A 15575-nucleotide genomic window follows, 5' to 3' on the forward strand; every position below is an offset into this window, starting at 1 on the left:
TAATATGCAAGGCAGTGTCTCAAAGGTAAAGTAAGTTTCCTTCTCAGGTGTACACTTGCCTCTGTTTTCCAAGATTTTGGTTTGGTTTTGTTCAAGACAATAACCATGCTGCAGAAAACTTATTTCAGTTACCTGAGTGGTGGCAACAGGACAGATGTACCATGACAGATTCGGAAGGTCTCACAAATTCTTGCCTACTTGCATTGGCTGTCTGCGTGCTTCTCAGACCAAAAATAAGCTTCCCAACATAACCTACAAAACCTTACACAGCTTGGAGCTGCAACACCTGCCTATGCAAGTCTACTTTGGCAACCTCCAAGGACCTCCTCCGGGCACCTTCTCTAAGAGAGGCTTGGAAGGCGGTCACAGGGAGAAGGGCTACTCACTAGTGTAGACCCATGGGCACTACTGTTATCTTTTCTGTGCCTTCCCCTACTCCTGGTATTTGGTAGCATCTCAGAGGTTTTTAATCAGGTCCATGGATATTGTGCATGCAGCTTAACTGTTTATATTATGCATAATTCTGTGCTAACATTCTTAATCTCTGTAAACTGTCCAGAGAACTTTGGCTATTGAGCATTCAGGAATGAAATAAACTATATTTATGTACAATGTTGCATGTTCCTAAATGTTCCTAAACCTAGGATAGTTCATAATACAGCATAATTTACTTTCTCTTGATGTGCTTTCTCTGTAGAGAAAATATATTTAGTGGACAAATATAGTAGTAGGCATGCATGTTGGCAACATACAGGTATGTGAGGGGATGTCACACGGAGATGGGTAGAGACCTGTTCTCCCCTGCAGAGGAAGGCAGGACGCAGTCCAACGGAGCAAAGCTCAGGGAACCAAGGCTCCATTTAGATGCCAGGAAGCACTTCCTGTCAGTTAGGACCCTGAGGGTGTGGAATGGGCTTCCACGGGAGGTCGTTGAGGTCCCATCAGTGAGGGTGTTCAAAGTTAGGCTGGACATGCACATGGAGGGCATGTCGTGAGCGGAGCTGGCTGGTGAAGGAAGTCAGACTAGATGGCCGGGGAGACCCCTTCTGACTCACTCTGTTTCTACTGCTCTGCTACTAGTACTTGGAGAAGAATTTGGCTGTGAAAACTCTGAAAAAGTCCCCAGAATGGCAAAGAAATGTGTCCAAGTGTTACCAAGCTGTGTGTTTCAAGCTCCAAATACTGAAGAAAGAATTATGCAAATAAAAAGTATGTGGATCTGAGGGGGGGCATATGAAGTTCCTTCCCCACACACACATACCATGCACTTGGTTGAAGGACTCAAATAGGCTGATGGGCAGGTTTGCAAGAGACTGTGCATGAGTTCCCAGCACATCTGCCACAGTGATAGGAAAAAGGTGCCTCAGAAGTAGCAGCTACAGGGGGCATCACGCATGTACGCGCATACCCTTCAAACCTGCTGCCACTGCTGCATTTGGCCTGTAGAGCTGGCAGGTGTGTGCATCACGTAGAAAGACAGGAAGGCTGAAACAGGAAAGGGCATTGGAAAGATAAAGACAAAGGGATTGTGCAAACACAGCAGCATAATACAATAATAATAATAATGATGCTATGCTGTTTATGATGTTATATTGTATTTACATGGTCTGTTCTGCATGAGGTACAAACCTGTATAGCATTCCTGGCATGTAAAAGTTGTTCTCAGTGCTTTGATTTTGCTCTTCATTTAACTCTGGTTTTATGTGTTGTAGTTTTTACTCTTTGCTGCCGCCTCTGTCTTGGTTTTATTATGTGTTCTTTGTATTCATTGTTTTATGTTTTAAAATATTGCACATCATCCAAAGATTTGGTTATTGCAAGCTTTATCTCCATATATTTAATCAAATAAATATGAAAAACTCTGTATTTATGAGTTACTTTCTTTTCTTTCATCAAAAAACAAAGCTGCAATACAGTCTGCTTTTTTGTTTTTTGAATGGGGAATGTATTTATTGCATAGCTGATCACATTGCCTATAAAGGTTTTTGCTGGGTTTGAATGTGTATTTTAGTCATAAAATCAATACGTAACTCAGTTGCTTTTCTTCAGTCTTTCATAAATGAAATTTAGTCCCACACAGGTAGGGTTATGATAATATACACTAACTCAGCCAAGATTTCCATGAAGAAACCTATGCACAAATGATTTTATTTTTATTTTAATATATATCACCAGGATTGCCAAACTGTTGTTGTTTTATTCTAACATATTAAGATTTTAGCAGTTGTAAATCATGGAAGGACATTGGAACGGGGAGAGTATATAAACATTAGTTGTACTACACAACTGAAGTATTGCACATGATCTTCTCCAATGGACAGGGGTATAAAATTGCTAATTTTAGCATGCAAGTTTTTCTTTTATTGGATTAGCTCACTTGTATTCCATTTCACTGAAACGGAAAGGGTCTTCTAAGAGACGTTTGACTGGAATTCTATATCAGAATGGCCATAAGCCATAAGGTTGCAGATGCTATTGTGATGGGATGAGCTGGAAGCATAGCTGCCAAGGTACCAAAGTATGACTGAGACTGAACTTGACTGGGCATCAGTGTCCAATAACTATTTGAAATCAGTACTTGGAATTTCCTGAATTCCCCCATGCCCTTTCCTTTTCCTCTTTGCCACTGGGGCCGCAGCCAAGTCCCATGCCAAGCATATCCCCCATGATTTTTTGGATACAGTTTTCCCAGTGGTGCCTCGTCTTCTGCACTTCTTCTCTAGTCCACTACTCCCTGCCCATTCATTGCTTCCTTTAGTAAGCCCACTGTCTACATACCAATATATTGCCCAAGATTCCATTTTCCAGGCCACTGAAATCTTGATCTGCATCTAAAAAAAACCTGATAATGTGTAGTTCTTTTCCAACCATATGGTTATTTTAGCATTTAACAACTTCATATTGTGTTGGAGCCAGGAATTTTATGCTGTTGAAAATCTGTATGTTTGGATAGTTCAGGGAAAGAAATGTTATCCTCAGTTTGTTCTACCACTTTCTATGGAAATGAAGCTCTGAACAACTTAACAACCTCAAAAAAAACCCTGCTCTAGTTCACTGATTAATCTGCATCTGACTACTGTACGTATTCTCAGCTGAAGTCTATCACAATTAGGGGGTTACAGAAACCAACAGATATGCTGATGTTTTGGGGGTTCATTTATATAATGTGCTTTGCCTTTTTAGCAATGCCAATTTCAAATAAAAACACACTATTGCATTTCTAGGCCACATAGTTTTTAATTACGACTTCACCTATTACTCATGACAAACACAATGGCACCATATGAACCTCACAGTATTATCAATTACCTTTGACTAGCTATCCTGCCAAGTAGAAATAGATCTATCTCACATTAAAAAGAAAGAACAGCAAATGTTTTTTTGACTACCTGGAGCACTGCATTGTACTAAAATATGGCTTAATTTTGAATGAATTCTTTCTTTGAGTGTGGCTGTGAGGCAAAATCTAGTACCCCGCTTAACTGGCGTCTTTAATAGCAACAACTGCAAGTTTTAGCATATTCAATGTTCAGAAGAATAATCAACCATATTGTTACTCAGAGAATAAAGCTTTCTCTCAATTCTCAAGGTTGATAACAAGCAGGGACTCAGAATCACTCAAGAGCCCACTGCTTGTTGCATGTAGAGATGCGGCAGCTTTCAACTCCCTGACGATACTAAAGATAAACAATAAATCATAACATAGCCCTGGAATTCTCACATATGGCACTTGCAAAGTTACTGAGCCTTGCAAAACTAAACACGGAGGTCAAGTGCAGAGAGACATACACATGGTTCCTGTCCTGAAAGTTAATGTCTTAAAATACTGCTAGCCTGTATTTAATGAACTTTCATTGCATTTTATATGGACATTTTTAATCACAGTAGCCCCATTTCAGTTCAGTTCAAACTATGGCAAGTTTTAATCAAATTATGCACAGGCTCAGTAAAATATTATTAAAATTATAAATAATTATACTAATAAACAATAATAAATTATTAAAATGAAGATTATTTTCACAAGCCAATAAGAATACAGTGAAAGTGTCTCTGAGCACACATGACAAATGAAGCACACATAACAAGTAAAGAGCTGCTAAACATTGAGAAGGATTATAATACAAGGGACATTGTTCATTATATACCCCAGTAGGTTTTATTTCCCTGAAAACTAAATATTGACCCTAGCAAAGCACAGCCAAAAATTATCAAACGCAGGTTAAAAAGGCTAGAAGACTTTCCTTCTCTCCCAATAGAATAAACTCCAGATGTTTCTTCCTTCCCTGAAGCAGTTGGCTTTCAAAATATTTTTTAATGTTTCTCAATCAACCTCTGGGAGTCAAAACAAGGAAGTAAACAGATGCTTTAGAACTGTCCATACAGTCAGTCAATTTACAAAAGAAACATTTCTTGTTTCTATACACAATCTACCTGTGGGTTTGCAAAAATTATTGGTTTCTTTAATGTACGGACAATCCAATAAGCACGTTCACTGTAGGGATTATGGGCATGCTATGCAAGACAGGAGAAAGCACAGAGCTGAGCTTCTCTTCCTCATTGTTCCCACCCCACCATTCAGACAGATGGCTGATTTAGGCCACCTAGCTGAGGTCCCTCAGATGGGGAGGAAAGGAGGCTGAAATATCCTGCCAGAACTCTTCTCCTCCTCTTTGGGACACCCTCTTTATCTCTACTCTGGGTTGTTCTTGCATGCCGGCTGAGAGAGGGTGAGGAGGATCCAAGTACAGATCCATAGCACGAGGCTTCCGTACTTTTCCAATCTCAAGAGCTGGCAATCAAAAGAATCCGTCTAGGTTTGCTCTCTTAACAGATCCATGCCCCACTGGATGTTTTTAAACATATCACTAAGCACTTGACAAAATACAGTATGATGTACACTGAATACAAATAGCTAAATATTAAATTAGTTTAATATTTTAAACCCTAAAATATTAACCATTTATAAAAATATTAAAATCAATGATAAAACAAAAACCATAGTTACAAACAGAGCGAGTCAAGAAAGGTCTCCTGGGCCATCTAGTCTGACCCACGGTTCCAGCTGGCTCCGCACATGACATGCCTACCATGTGCATGTCCAGTTTATCTTTGAACACCCTCACCAATGGGGCTTCAACCACCTCCTGTGGAAGCCCATTCCATACCCTTGGGGTCTAACTATCAGGAAAAACTTCCTGGCATCCAAATTGAACCTTGGTTCCTTGAGTTTGGCTCTGCTGGAGCACGTCCTGCCTTCCTCTCTGGAGGGCAGAACAGGTCTCTACCTACCTGTGTGTGACACCCCCTGATGTACCTATATGTCTCCAACAGATCCTCTTGGAGTCTCCTCTTCTCCAGACTGAAAAGACCCAGTTACTTCAGTCTCGCCTCATATGGCTTTTCCTGAAATCCAGTCACCATCCTTGTAGCCTTTGGCTATATCCTTCATGTAATGTGGAGCTCAGAACTGAACACAATACTCCAGTTGCAGGCGCACCAGAGTCATATAAAGTACTAGTAATACCTCCCTTGATCTAGAAGCCACCCTTATATGCAACCAAGGGTGGCATTCGCCCTCTTGACCACCGCATCACACTGCTGACTCATGTTTAGCCTGCAGTCAACCAGCACCCCAAGGTCCCTTTCACAAGTGCTGCTCTGCAGCCACTTGTCACCTAACCTGTACTTACGACACCTATTCCTATGTGCCAAGTGCAAGAGCTTGCACTCATCCACATTAAATGCCATCCTGTTGTTTCTTGCCCACTTCCACAGTCTGTCCAGATCCTTCTGGATCTGGAGTACCTGCTCTTCAGTTGTGGCCACTGCTCCCATTTTAGTATCATCTGCGAATTTGATCAGCAGATTGTTCACCCCTTCTTCCATGTCATTAATGAAAAGATTAAACAGGATCAGCCCCAGGACAGAGCCCTGGGGGACCCCGCTTGTCACTGGCCTCCATACCGACGATTCCCCACTAATGGTTACCCTCTGCTTTTGGTCAGTCAACCATGCCCTAATCCACCGTACAGTGCTTTGGTGTATCCCAAAACTCCTCAGTTTCTCCACCAGGATATCATGGGGCACTTTGTCAAAGGCCTTGCTGAAATCCAGGTATACCACATCCACTGCATCCCCTCCATCTAGCCACCCTGAAACCTTGTCATAGAATTCCACAAGGTTTGTCTGGCAGGACCTGTTTTTGCAAAGCCATGTTGTGTGGCTGACAAGCTCCTTTCCCTATCTAGCATCACTAGCTCTCTCTCTATTATGAGCCTTTCCATTGTCTTTCCTACAATTGACATAAGGCTAACCGGTTGTAATTCCCCATGTCCCCTCTACTACCCCTTCTGAAAATTGGGACTACTGACACTACCCTCCAGTCCTCTGGAACCTTACCTGTTCTCCATGAGGCCTCAAAAATGGAGGCCAGCAGGTGCAAGAGAACCTCCACCAACTTCTGAAGTACTCTCAGGTGTAACCTGTCAGGACCTAGTGCCTTTGTAATGTCCAGTGCCCTGAAGAGCTCCTTGACTTCTAGGGGAGTGACTCTAATCTGTGTCCCTAAGTCCTTGGCCTCATCAGATCCCCCACAGGCCAACCCATTAAATTAGGGGAGGCTTGAAAAGAAATGAACCTTTAATTGGCACTTGGAGCATGAAAAAGTTGACATGATAAAGTTTGGCCACCTTCAGTTGAAAAGAAAGATAGCTCTGGAGGAAATGAAAGAGTATTTGCATGGGGAAAGTTACTTTGCATAAGATGAATGAGAGAAAGAATTCTGAGAGAAATTTAAAATATTGTGGCCATGCCCAGCCTCCAATCAGATATTTAGTGTTCCTGAAACATAAGGAAAGATACTTTGAGATGGGATTAAGAATTAGGGGTCACAGACTCTTCCCCAAACATCTACTCCATCTCTATTTGGAAGCCCAATGTAGTTACCCTCACTGACTCTCCCTCCCTCTCTCCCCCCATGCCTGACCATGTGTGAATTTGTTGAAGGTTGGGTCTCAGCCACAGTTTACTGAAACAAGCCAGTTTAAAGAAGGAGAAGGTGAGAATATCTTGTTTTAATAAGCCATAGTTAATTTAAGCACAATGCAGAGTTTGGTTGCAACACTGAATTGTGGTACACAGAAAAACAAATGAACTGCTTCAATCACCTTATGACCTAGACAAAGAGAGCAGATCGGGAGTTCATGCAGTCAGGGTATGGTTCACACAATGCTGAGCCAGACTTCTTCAAATTGGTGCCCTTCAAGTGGGTTTGACCATTTCCACCATCCCAACCTAGGCCGGAGTGAACTCTGATGTTGTTGCGAGTTACTTTTAGGTGTTCAAAGCTGTTTTAACTTCTGTATGTTTATTTATTTATATTGTGAGTTATATCCTGCCTTTTTCCTACAAAGGGCTCAAGGCAGCTTACATCTCCTACTCCATCTTATCCCCACAACAACAACCCTGTGAGGTAGGTTGGGCTGAGAGTCTGTGACTGGCCCAAAGTCACCCAGTTGGCTTTATGTTTGCTTTACCATGTTGTCTCTGAAGTTCTAATTCTTATGAGCTACCCAGAGAACTTTGGCCATTGAGTGGTACAAAAACATAATGAACAAACATGAAAGACCACGGAGTCCAAGGGTGCAACTTGGCTTCTATTTACCTAATGTTATTATCTGCTGGCTGCTCCAGAGAATTGCTAAAACTGTTTCAGAAAATAACAAAATAATGGCATGCTGCTCAGACAGCAATAGTTCTCGTTTTGTGAGGTTAGGGCAAAAGTTCAGCTGAAGTTCTTTACCAAGTCTAAGCGTATGAAGAGTACTATAAATAAACAATGGAGAAATACAGACTATAGCAAAGGTTTTCATTCTGAACTTTTAACAAGTTTCCCACAAATTAAAAAAAAAAAGTTAAATGTTTTACTTGGAAAACTTTTGTGTTTCAGGTTATCATTTTAAGATGAACAGGAATACTCTGTAACTTGTTCTCTCTTCCCCTTCAGACAAGTCAAAATGAGTGAATATCCTAGCTCTGTACCTTGCAACAATGAAGCCCAGTATCCTGAACTAGGAAATTCAACTGGGTAACTACAGGGTAAACAGCTTGGTAAAGTAAGCTATTTGGAAGCCAACCACATCAAAACTTTAGAGAAATTGAAGGATTCGCTTCAAATGGTGACATTTATGAAGGCCTTAGTGGAACATGTTGCTATAGACTCTTTTCTTCACAACTCAGGTTGTCACCATTTTCTTCTTTTGCTCCATCGCCATCTTCAGATTGCCCAAATACATAATATGCTGTAATGGAGCAAGTAACAGAGCATTCCTATAGCCTCCTCCTGTTCAGATCTCCTGCTCCAAGATCAAAAAATCATTCAAATTGTGGAGCTGGGGATCCATAGCCCACTTCCCCATCATGTTGCTGGCTCAGAAAGATCTACACCAGCTAATTTTCTAAGGTCTCAAAGTGACCTCAGATAAGAGTTTAGCGAAGAGCAGAGAGAGAAAATCAATATATTTTACATTGGCTTCTTTCCCTCTCCCACTGAAGCACCTCTGATCAGCTGAGGCCGTTTCAAGACTAAACAGCATAATTGATAACAATAAATAAATACGGAATAAATTCACTGTACTGACCTAGGCTGCAATCTTAAATAACTTACCTGGGGTAAGTTCTATTGAAGAGAGCTTCAGCTATTGGTAGTTTAGAAATTAATGAAACAAATAAATTGGGCTTACTTCTAAGTAGAGATGTATAAAAGATTGCCTTTAATAGTTAATTGTTTCAGATGAAAATATAAATATATACCAGTGTTCAATTTTTTTAAAAGCCACATTCAAATGTTTACTTCCATTTTCTTTGCTACACAGAGAATAGAAGATTAAAATACTTTTGATGCAACTCTACTTCCTGTTTAAATTTTTTCCTCCTATGCAGCAAATCCTTTTAAGCAACCCTATTGAATGCTTATAAGCAAAATGCCAAACCAAGAAGCAATGAACATCTGGACAAAATAGTGAACAGAGCTTTGAGTTGATTGACACAGTAGAAACTATTCCTCTGGGATGTATTTCTGTTGTGTTCTAACAACATTAATAACTAAAACTAGCTACAAATCGGTACATAGCTACCTTAAAGGTCAACAATACAACTAGTGGTTTTGAAGACTGATGTTCTGTCAAATACGTAAGAACATAAGAAAGCCATGCTGAGTCAGACCAAAGGTCTATCTAGTCTAGCACTCTGTACACATGGGGGCAAACCAGCTGCCCACAGGGCCCCTCGGTGGGTGCAAACCACTTCTGTTCAAGGTCCTCAGCAACTGGGGTCCGCAGGCATGTCATCTTTGGGAAAAGAGGTAGCCCATGGCCAGCAAGGGCAGTAGCTGCTGCTATCGTCCTCCCTCATGAATCTGTCCAATCCCTTTTAAAACCATCCAGATTGGCAGCCGTCGCCATTTCCTGTGGTAACAAATTCTATAGTTTAACTATATATGAAAAGGGTTATGCTTCAAAAAGGCAGAATTGCAATACCAAAGCAGATATGTCTAGCAGTATGGGGATTCTCCTTAGAAAAGAGTAAATTTATAATTCTTCTAGAGATCCCTGAATATGTGAATCTGTTTTTGCTTCACTTAGACACTAGCAGAGATCTAACCTGTCTAAATCTCCAGAACATTCCTTCAGGATCTATGAAAAATTTATACGACTTCACATTCTGGGAAAGCAGAAAACAAAGTAGATTAATATAAGCAACTCATACGATTGCCATTGTTTACACATCTACAGTTTTGGACGATATTTGAGGATGTCTGTTTAAGCATCCTGTTCCTATAGCTGTACCAAATTCAGAATTATTTATTTATTTCATTTCTATCATTTTTTTCTTACGGACTCAAAACAGCTTACCCCTTTCTGCTCCCTTCTCTCAGTCTTATCCCCACAACAACAACCTGTTGTAAACCATCTTGAGACTTCCTAGAAATGCAGACAGTGTAGAAAACCCTTAAATAAACAAACAAACAAACGCCATGGGCTGAAAGTCTGTGACTGGCCCCAGGTCACCCAGTTGGCTCCATGGCCAAGAAGGAACTCGGTTGCCTGAGTCCCAGTCCCAAGCTCTTATATATTTAAAATACTTTTACCCTGTCTTGTATCCGAAATGGATCACTTGACCACTACACTACACTGGTTCTAATTTTTTAAAGCCCCATGTTTGTTTAAGTGCAGTTAACCTTAGATATCTGCAATGAAAATTCTGACAAAGTGATCCTGACAGATCTGCCCACACTTTAGAAGGCTGTTGAACTCCTTGCGTTATGTTGTGTTCCCTGCATTCCCTAAATATTGTCAGGTAGTAGGTGCCGGGAGCGTTTCATACATGTTTTAACACTCTCCCATTGATTCAAGGAGACTTAAGTTGCTTAACTTTGGATGAATTAAGCCTCCTGAGCCATCACGAGTCTTAGTAATGTTTGAGATTTAGGATTCAGTCCCACTAATTCATCAACACCATTCTTTGCGTGTTCTCGATTTAGGAACATGAATGCCTTCACCAAGGTACATATGGTTCTCTGAAGGGTAATTAGTACGAAATGCTATTTCACAGTCTTCTACAGGGAATCACTCTGATCATACAATTATGTTGATTGTCTAACTCAAAATGATACAATCAGGGCGCGCAGCAAGCAGCCTGCAAACTCAGATCTGTATGTGCTTCTTGGACAAGAATTGAAACCAGCACTGCACACAGTTGCTCCTAAACACATCAAAAGCCAATTGTCCAGAAAGATTAACAGAGGGAAGCTCTGCACACAGGCATAATTGTTAACATTCATGAGCTCTGCTGGGATGGCGAAATCTACTCATGTCAGTCAGTCATGGATAGTTAACAGTTTAAACATACAGGTGGCATGAGACTGGCCCAACACCTGTTTCCTTAAAGTCAGTTCATTTCCAGTTTTTATTCAATGTGTCAAAACTTTGTTTTTGGCTTTTTTAATGAATTATTTTCATTAAGTTATTTTCATTATAGGACTCTGCTGAGTCAAACAGTGCTAGATCAAATACAGAAATATAAGAAATTAAAATAACCTATGTAGATAGTATGTCCTGCTCAGTAAGTTATATTGAAATCTCAGTTAAATACACGTGTAATATCAATTTAATAGTCTCATAATATGATCAAATAGTGACAGTTTTTGGAGCAAATATATCTATTTGCCAATCACTTTGCTGACATTTTAATGTATGACCAAATTATATCATCAGTCCATTTATAACCAAAGGAATGTGAGGTTAAAGGCTTAATCCTATGCCTGCTTATGTGGAAGTAAATTCCACAGAAATAAATGGTTTTTATTTTTAAGTAGACATGGATAGGATTATGTGCTAAATATCTCTTTGTAATAGTATCAGTAGGAGCTTTTCTCCCAACAAGTAACAGCTGTAAAAGAGGAATGTTTGTCCAGGTTGCAGCAGGGGAGAGAATGGTTAAAACTTTTCCTTCCTGAATGTGAGGTCCTATCAGAATCCCCAGCAGCTGTCATTGGCATTTTTACAAACATGCTCATTAAATATAAAGAAACTTTTAAGACACACTATGAAGCATGCTTAAACAGAAAAAATCCAGTTGACTAGGGACTGCTGGGAGTTGTAAGATCCCCCACCCCCTCTTTTTTTTTTTTTTTTTTTGAACTAAAGAGCCATAGGACTGAGTCCTTAACATCACTTCTGGCTTATCCTATGCAAAAAATCCAGAGGTTGAAAGTTAGGCTGATCTGGGGAAAAAATTGTGACATTGAAATAGAATGCAAATTCTTTAACACTCTAATTCTAAGTAGCATTGCTCCTATATGTGCCATGCTTTCTAGAAAGAATAAATCAAACAGTAATACCAAAATTATCCTTTTATATGAATAACATCTTAATTGAAATCCAGTTTGTCAGATTTAACATACTATTTAAATTCATTGATAGTTCATCTCCAAATACAGAAACAACAGTAATGGGGGAATGCAACAATATATTAACTTCTGTTGCTTAGCTTTACATCCAACAGAAGTTTCTTTCAAATAAGAATTCTGATGAAATATACTGGTAACATAGAAACACAGAAACAGAGCGAGTAAGAAGGAGCCTCCCAGGCCATCTAGTCTGACCCCGGCGCTAGCCGGCTCCACTCACAACATGCCCACCATGTGCATGTCTAGCCTATCCTTGAACACCCTCACCGATGGGGCCTCAACCACCTCCCACGGAAGCCCATTCCACACCCTCGGGGTCCATGCAAATAGTATTTGCATTACTTGTATTTGTACTTGCTTAGTTATAATTTCTGCTGATTCATTGACTGATCTGTCAATAATACTTAAAATGTTTTCATTATTTACATTTCTGAGTGAGAAGGAATGTGACATTCATACACATAAGCAATAAAGTATCCACAATGCATAACATTCTGAACAGTTAAGGCCACAATCCGAAACATGTGTAAGTCTCACTGAACTCAGTGGAACTTGTTTCTGACTAAACGTGCTAAGCCCAGGCCAGGACCAGCCACTCAGTGGTAGAGCACACACTCTGCTCACACAAGGTCTCAGGTTCAACCCTCACCAGGTGGGGCAGGAGAAAACTGTGCATGAAGCACTGAAGAGCTGATGCCAGTCAGTGTTGTCAATACTGGCACTGATGGGACAAATCATCTGATCAATAGTATAAGGCATTCCTACATTTCTGAGGCCTGTGGGCAGTTTGGGCAATTAGTAAAATGGTCCTGGGAAGTAGTTCAAGAGGCCTGGCAAATGATAAGCACCTGCCCAAAATACTAAGTACAAGGCATTGGTGGGGTCTGAGTGCCAATACACCAAACAGCTCACTGGACCTAGTTTTCCGCAGCAACGTAAACCTAAGTCACAGTAATTCCAGCTGCCAGAAAGAAGGAAGATGCATTTTCAGAGCACCTTGGCTGGTGCTGAGAGTGCCAGCGCCTGGGTCAAGAATGGTGCCGCCCTGTGGAAACCACACTGGCTACTCCTCCATTACGCTTTCAGGCTGAGGCGTTAGTGCCGTTACACTAACCTGAGTAAGGCCCTGAGTGAGGCCCTTGCCTCTGAGAAAAATAATATCTGATGTATAATTTGCACTTTCATTTCAAACTCTTGGAAGACTTGTTAATCTTTTTCTTCTGTACTGAATTGCGTAATAAGAATCACAGGGAAGAAGTGTGCAAGGGGGGATCAGCCATGTTGGAGCTGTAATCATGACACTGTACTATACTGTCGAGTATTTGGCTTGCCAGCAATTTATCTGACCACCCAAGCCCCTAAAGAAGGGAGGCCTTCCCTTTAGCATTGCAACTCTGCGCTGCACAAAACTGAACTTCGGCCTTCTTATATGGACAAGAGAAAAAGACGCGCTGTGCGAAGTCTGCGCACGGCTGTGCGAGGGGGAAGCTGTCAACCTTGATTACCAGCCAAGTTCACAGAATTTCACAGGAAGTTTTGAGAAACGCAACTTGCTACTTAATCTAACTGCTGCACCCCTGTTACTCTCTGGGCTTTGGCTTGGCCCTTGGTGGCTTTTTATTCTTTTTTTTTCTCACATGTGTGACAACGTTGCTTTAACAGTCCTGCAATCATTCTGGAACCCCTTGTATGCCAGCCACCATTATAATTCTGGGCGCCAGGTTGCCGCTTGGCAGAGCGCATCGACGCCCGTGGCTGCTGATGGGAAAGTCAGTGCAAAACTTTCCACAGTTTGCAGGACGAGCACACGTGCTCCGGAGGGGAACGAAGCTTTCCTGGCCTCCTGCGCGGGGCAGAGCTTTTCTGGTCCCCTCCAAGCAACAAACTGTCAGCGCTGACGCAACTAATTAAGGCGCCTAACGGGGCCTAACAGTGAGCTGCAAGGTGCTCACCGCTTCCTCTCCGGTTTGTGCACCGGAGGGCAGGAGGGGAGCCGCGCTGTCTCTGCTGCGAGGGTTTGAAAGAGCCGCTCGGGCCACGCCGAGCCGGGGGCTCCTTGCTGCGGCTGCGGCGCGGCCCGAGCGGCTTTCTTTCTCCACGTGCTGCGGCGGCGGCACCTGCACCACGCGCCTCCCTTGCGCGCAGCCCGCGCGCTCGCCCCGCCGTCCCGCCTCGCCTCGCCTCGCCTCGCCTCGCCCACTCACCAGCGGTAGCAGCCCTCGCTCGCCTCCAGAGTGAAGTTGATCGCGGTGCCGCGCGCGAAGGGCAGCAGCACTTTGGGGATGTTCAGCTTGGAAGGCACCGCGGCGAGGGGCAGGAGGAGCAGGAGCGCAAGCGGCGCCCAAGGCGCGCGGGCGGCGCGGGGCATCCCGCTGGGCGACCGGGCCGGGCCGGGCCGGGCGAGCGGGTCTCGGCGCCCCGGGAGCGCTCCTCGCGGCTCTGCGCGCTGCGCCGTGGCCCGCTCGGAGCCGAGGGAAAGGGGAAGCTCTGGCGGCCGCGCTTGCTTCACCAGCTCCGCGGAGGAATCGCCCGCCTCGGGCTGCTATTCGAGGGACGTCACAGCGCGGGCCAGCCAAAGCCGAGGCCCCACGCGGGGGCCGGGCCCGGGGGGCGGGAAGGAGCGCCTCTCGGGGGCAGGCCGGCCGGCCGGCCCGCCCGGAGAAGCGGCGGCAGGTGCCGGGCCGACGCTGCGTGGCGGCCGCTGGGAGCCCCGCGGGCCGGCTGCTTCCGGGCGCCTCCAGGGAGGCCATTGCTGTGTGTTTGTTTTCAGCCGCGCGCGCTGGAGCGGCGCCACGGGGGCGCTTCAGCTGCAGAGGCTGATACCTGAGAGGAGCAAGGCGCAGGTGGCGCGATCGCAGAGGGCTGCCTTGCCCGCCTCGCGCTTTCTCGAGCAGTGTTTCAGCGGTCCTGTGGATTGCGAGACACTGCCACGGGGCATTAAAAAAGCAAATAAAAAGGAGCTTAAAGCATACCGCAACTTCAGTCTCAGCGACGTATGGCTCAACAATTCTGGCCTTCTGCACTTTCTGTCGGTAATAACGTAACTGAAACATTTTCTTTCAAATGTATGCAGTCTTTTGATAAAAATTATCCACCCCGCTTCAGTTACTGCAACTTTTAAAAGACTTGGAAATACTCTGAAAATATTACTTCTTAATCCGAAGTCACAGTAGCTCTCTTCCGGGGGTGCAGCCATGGGAGGAAGTCTGCTAATTTACCATTCATATGAAAATATGGACCAGAGTGCCTGTAAGACTGAAATTGTATATTAAAAAACACACACGAGGTAACTGGGATTTTACAAATAATGAGTGTTTCATGGAGGTATTGCTAAAGTTGCTGTTTTGTATCCCACCCAAGCTACTTGATAGCCAAACCAAACCACTCAGATTTTTACTACAGAAAAGTACCCCATCTTGTTGATTGATTTAACATATGGGGATGATAATAGGAGGATCGTGTTAGTGTTGTATTCAGTTGTCTCTGTTTTAGCCCAGTATAAAGCACTGTATAATGAAAAAATAGGTGATGGAAAGTTGCTTTCATATGTTAAAGGACTAACAGCAGAATAAGGCTAACATACTCATGTGGTGAAAATCTGATGGCT

At 43.1% G+C, this 15575-nt stretch overlaps 1 protein-coding gene across 1 annotated transcript in view; it reads right to left on the reverse strand.

The window, feature by feature from the left end:
- The window catches only part of NUP210 (nucleoporin 210), a 107066-nt gene extending 92730 nt beyond the window's left edge, over positions 1-14336 (reverse strand). Inside the window, exon 1 of the mRNA XM_044451224.1 lies at positions 14173-14336. Within this exon, the coding sequence (XP_044307159.1) occupies positions 14173-14336 (164 nt within the window). The remainder of the gene's footprint in view (positions 1-14172) is intronic.
- Positions 14337-15575: the final 1239 nt, after the last annotated feature.

This window comes from Varanus komodoensis, unplaced genomic scaffold (assembly GCF_004798865.1).
Source record: "Varanus komodoensis strain SLA01 unplaced genomic scaffold, ASM479886v1 scaffold6_2, whole genome shotgun sequence".
NCBI lineage: Eukaryota > Metazoa > Chordata > Lepidosauria > Squamata > Varanidae > Varanus > Varanus komodoensis.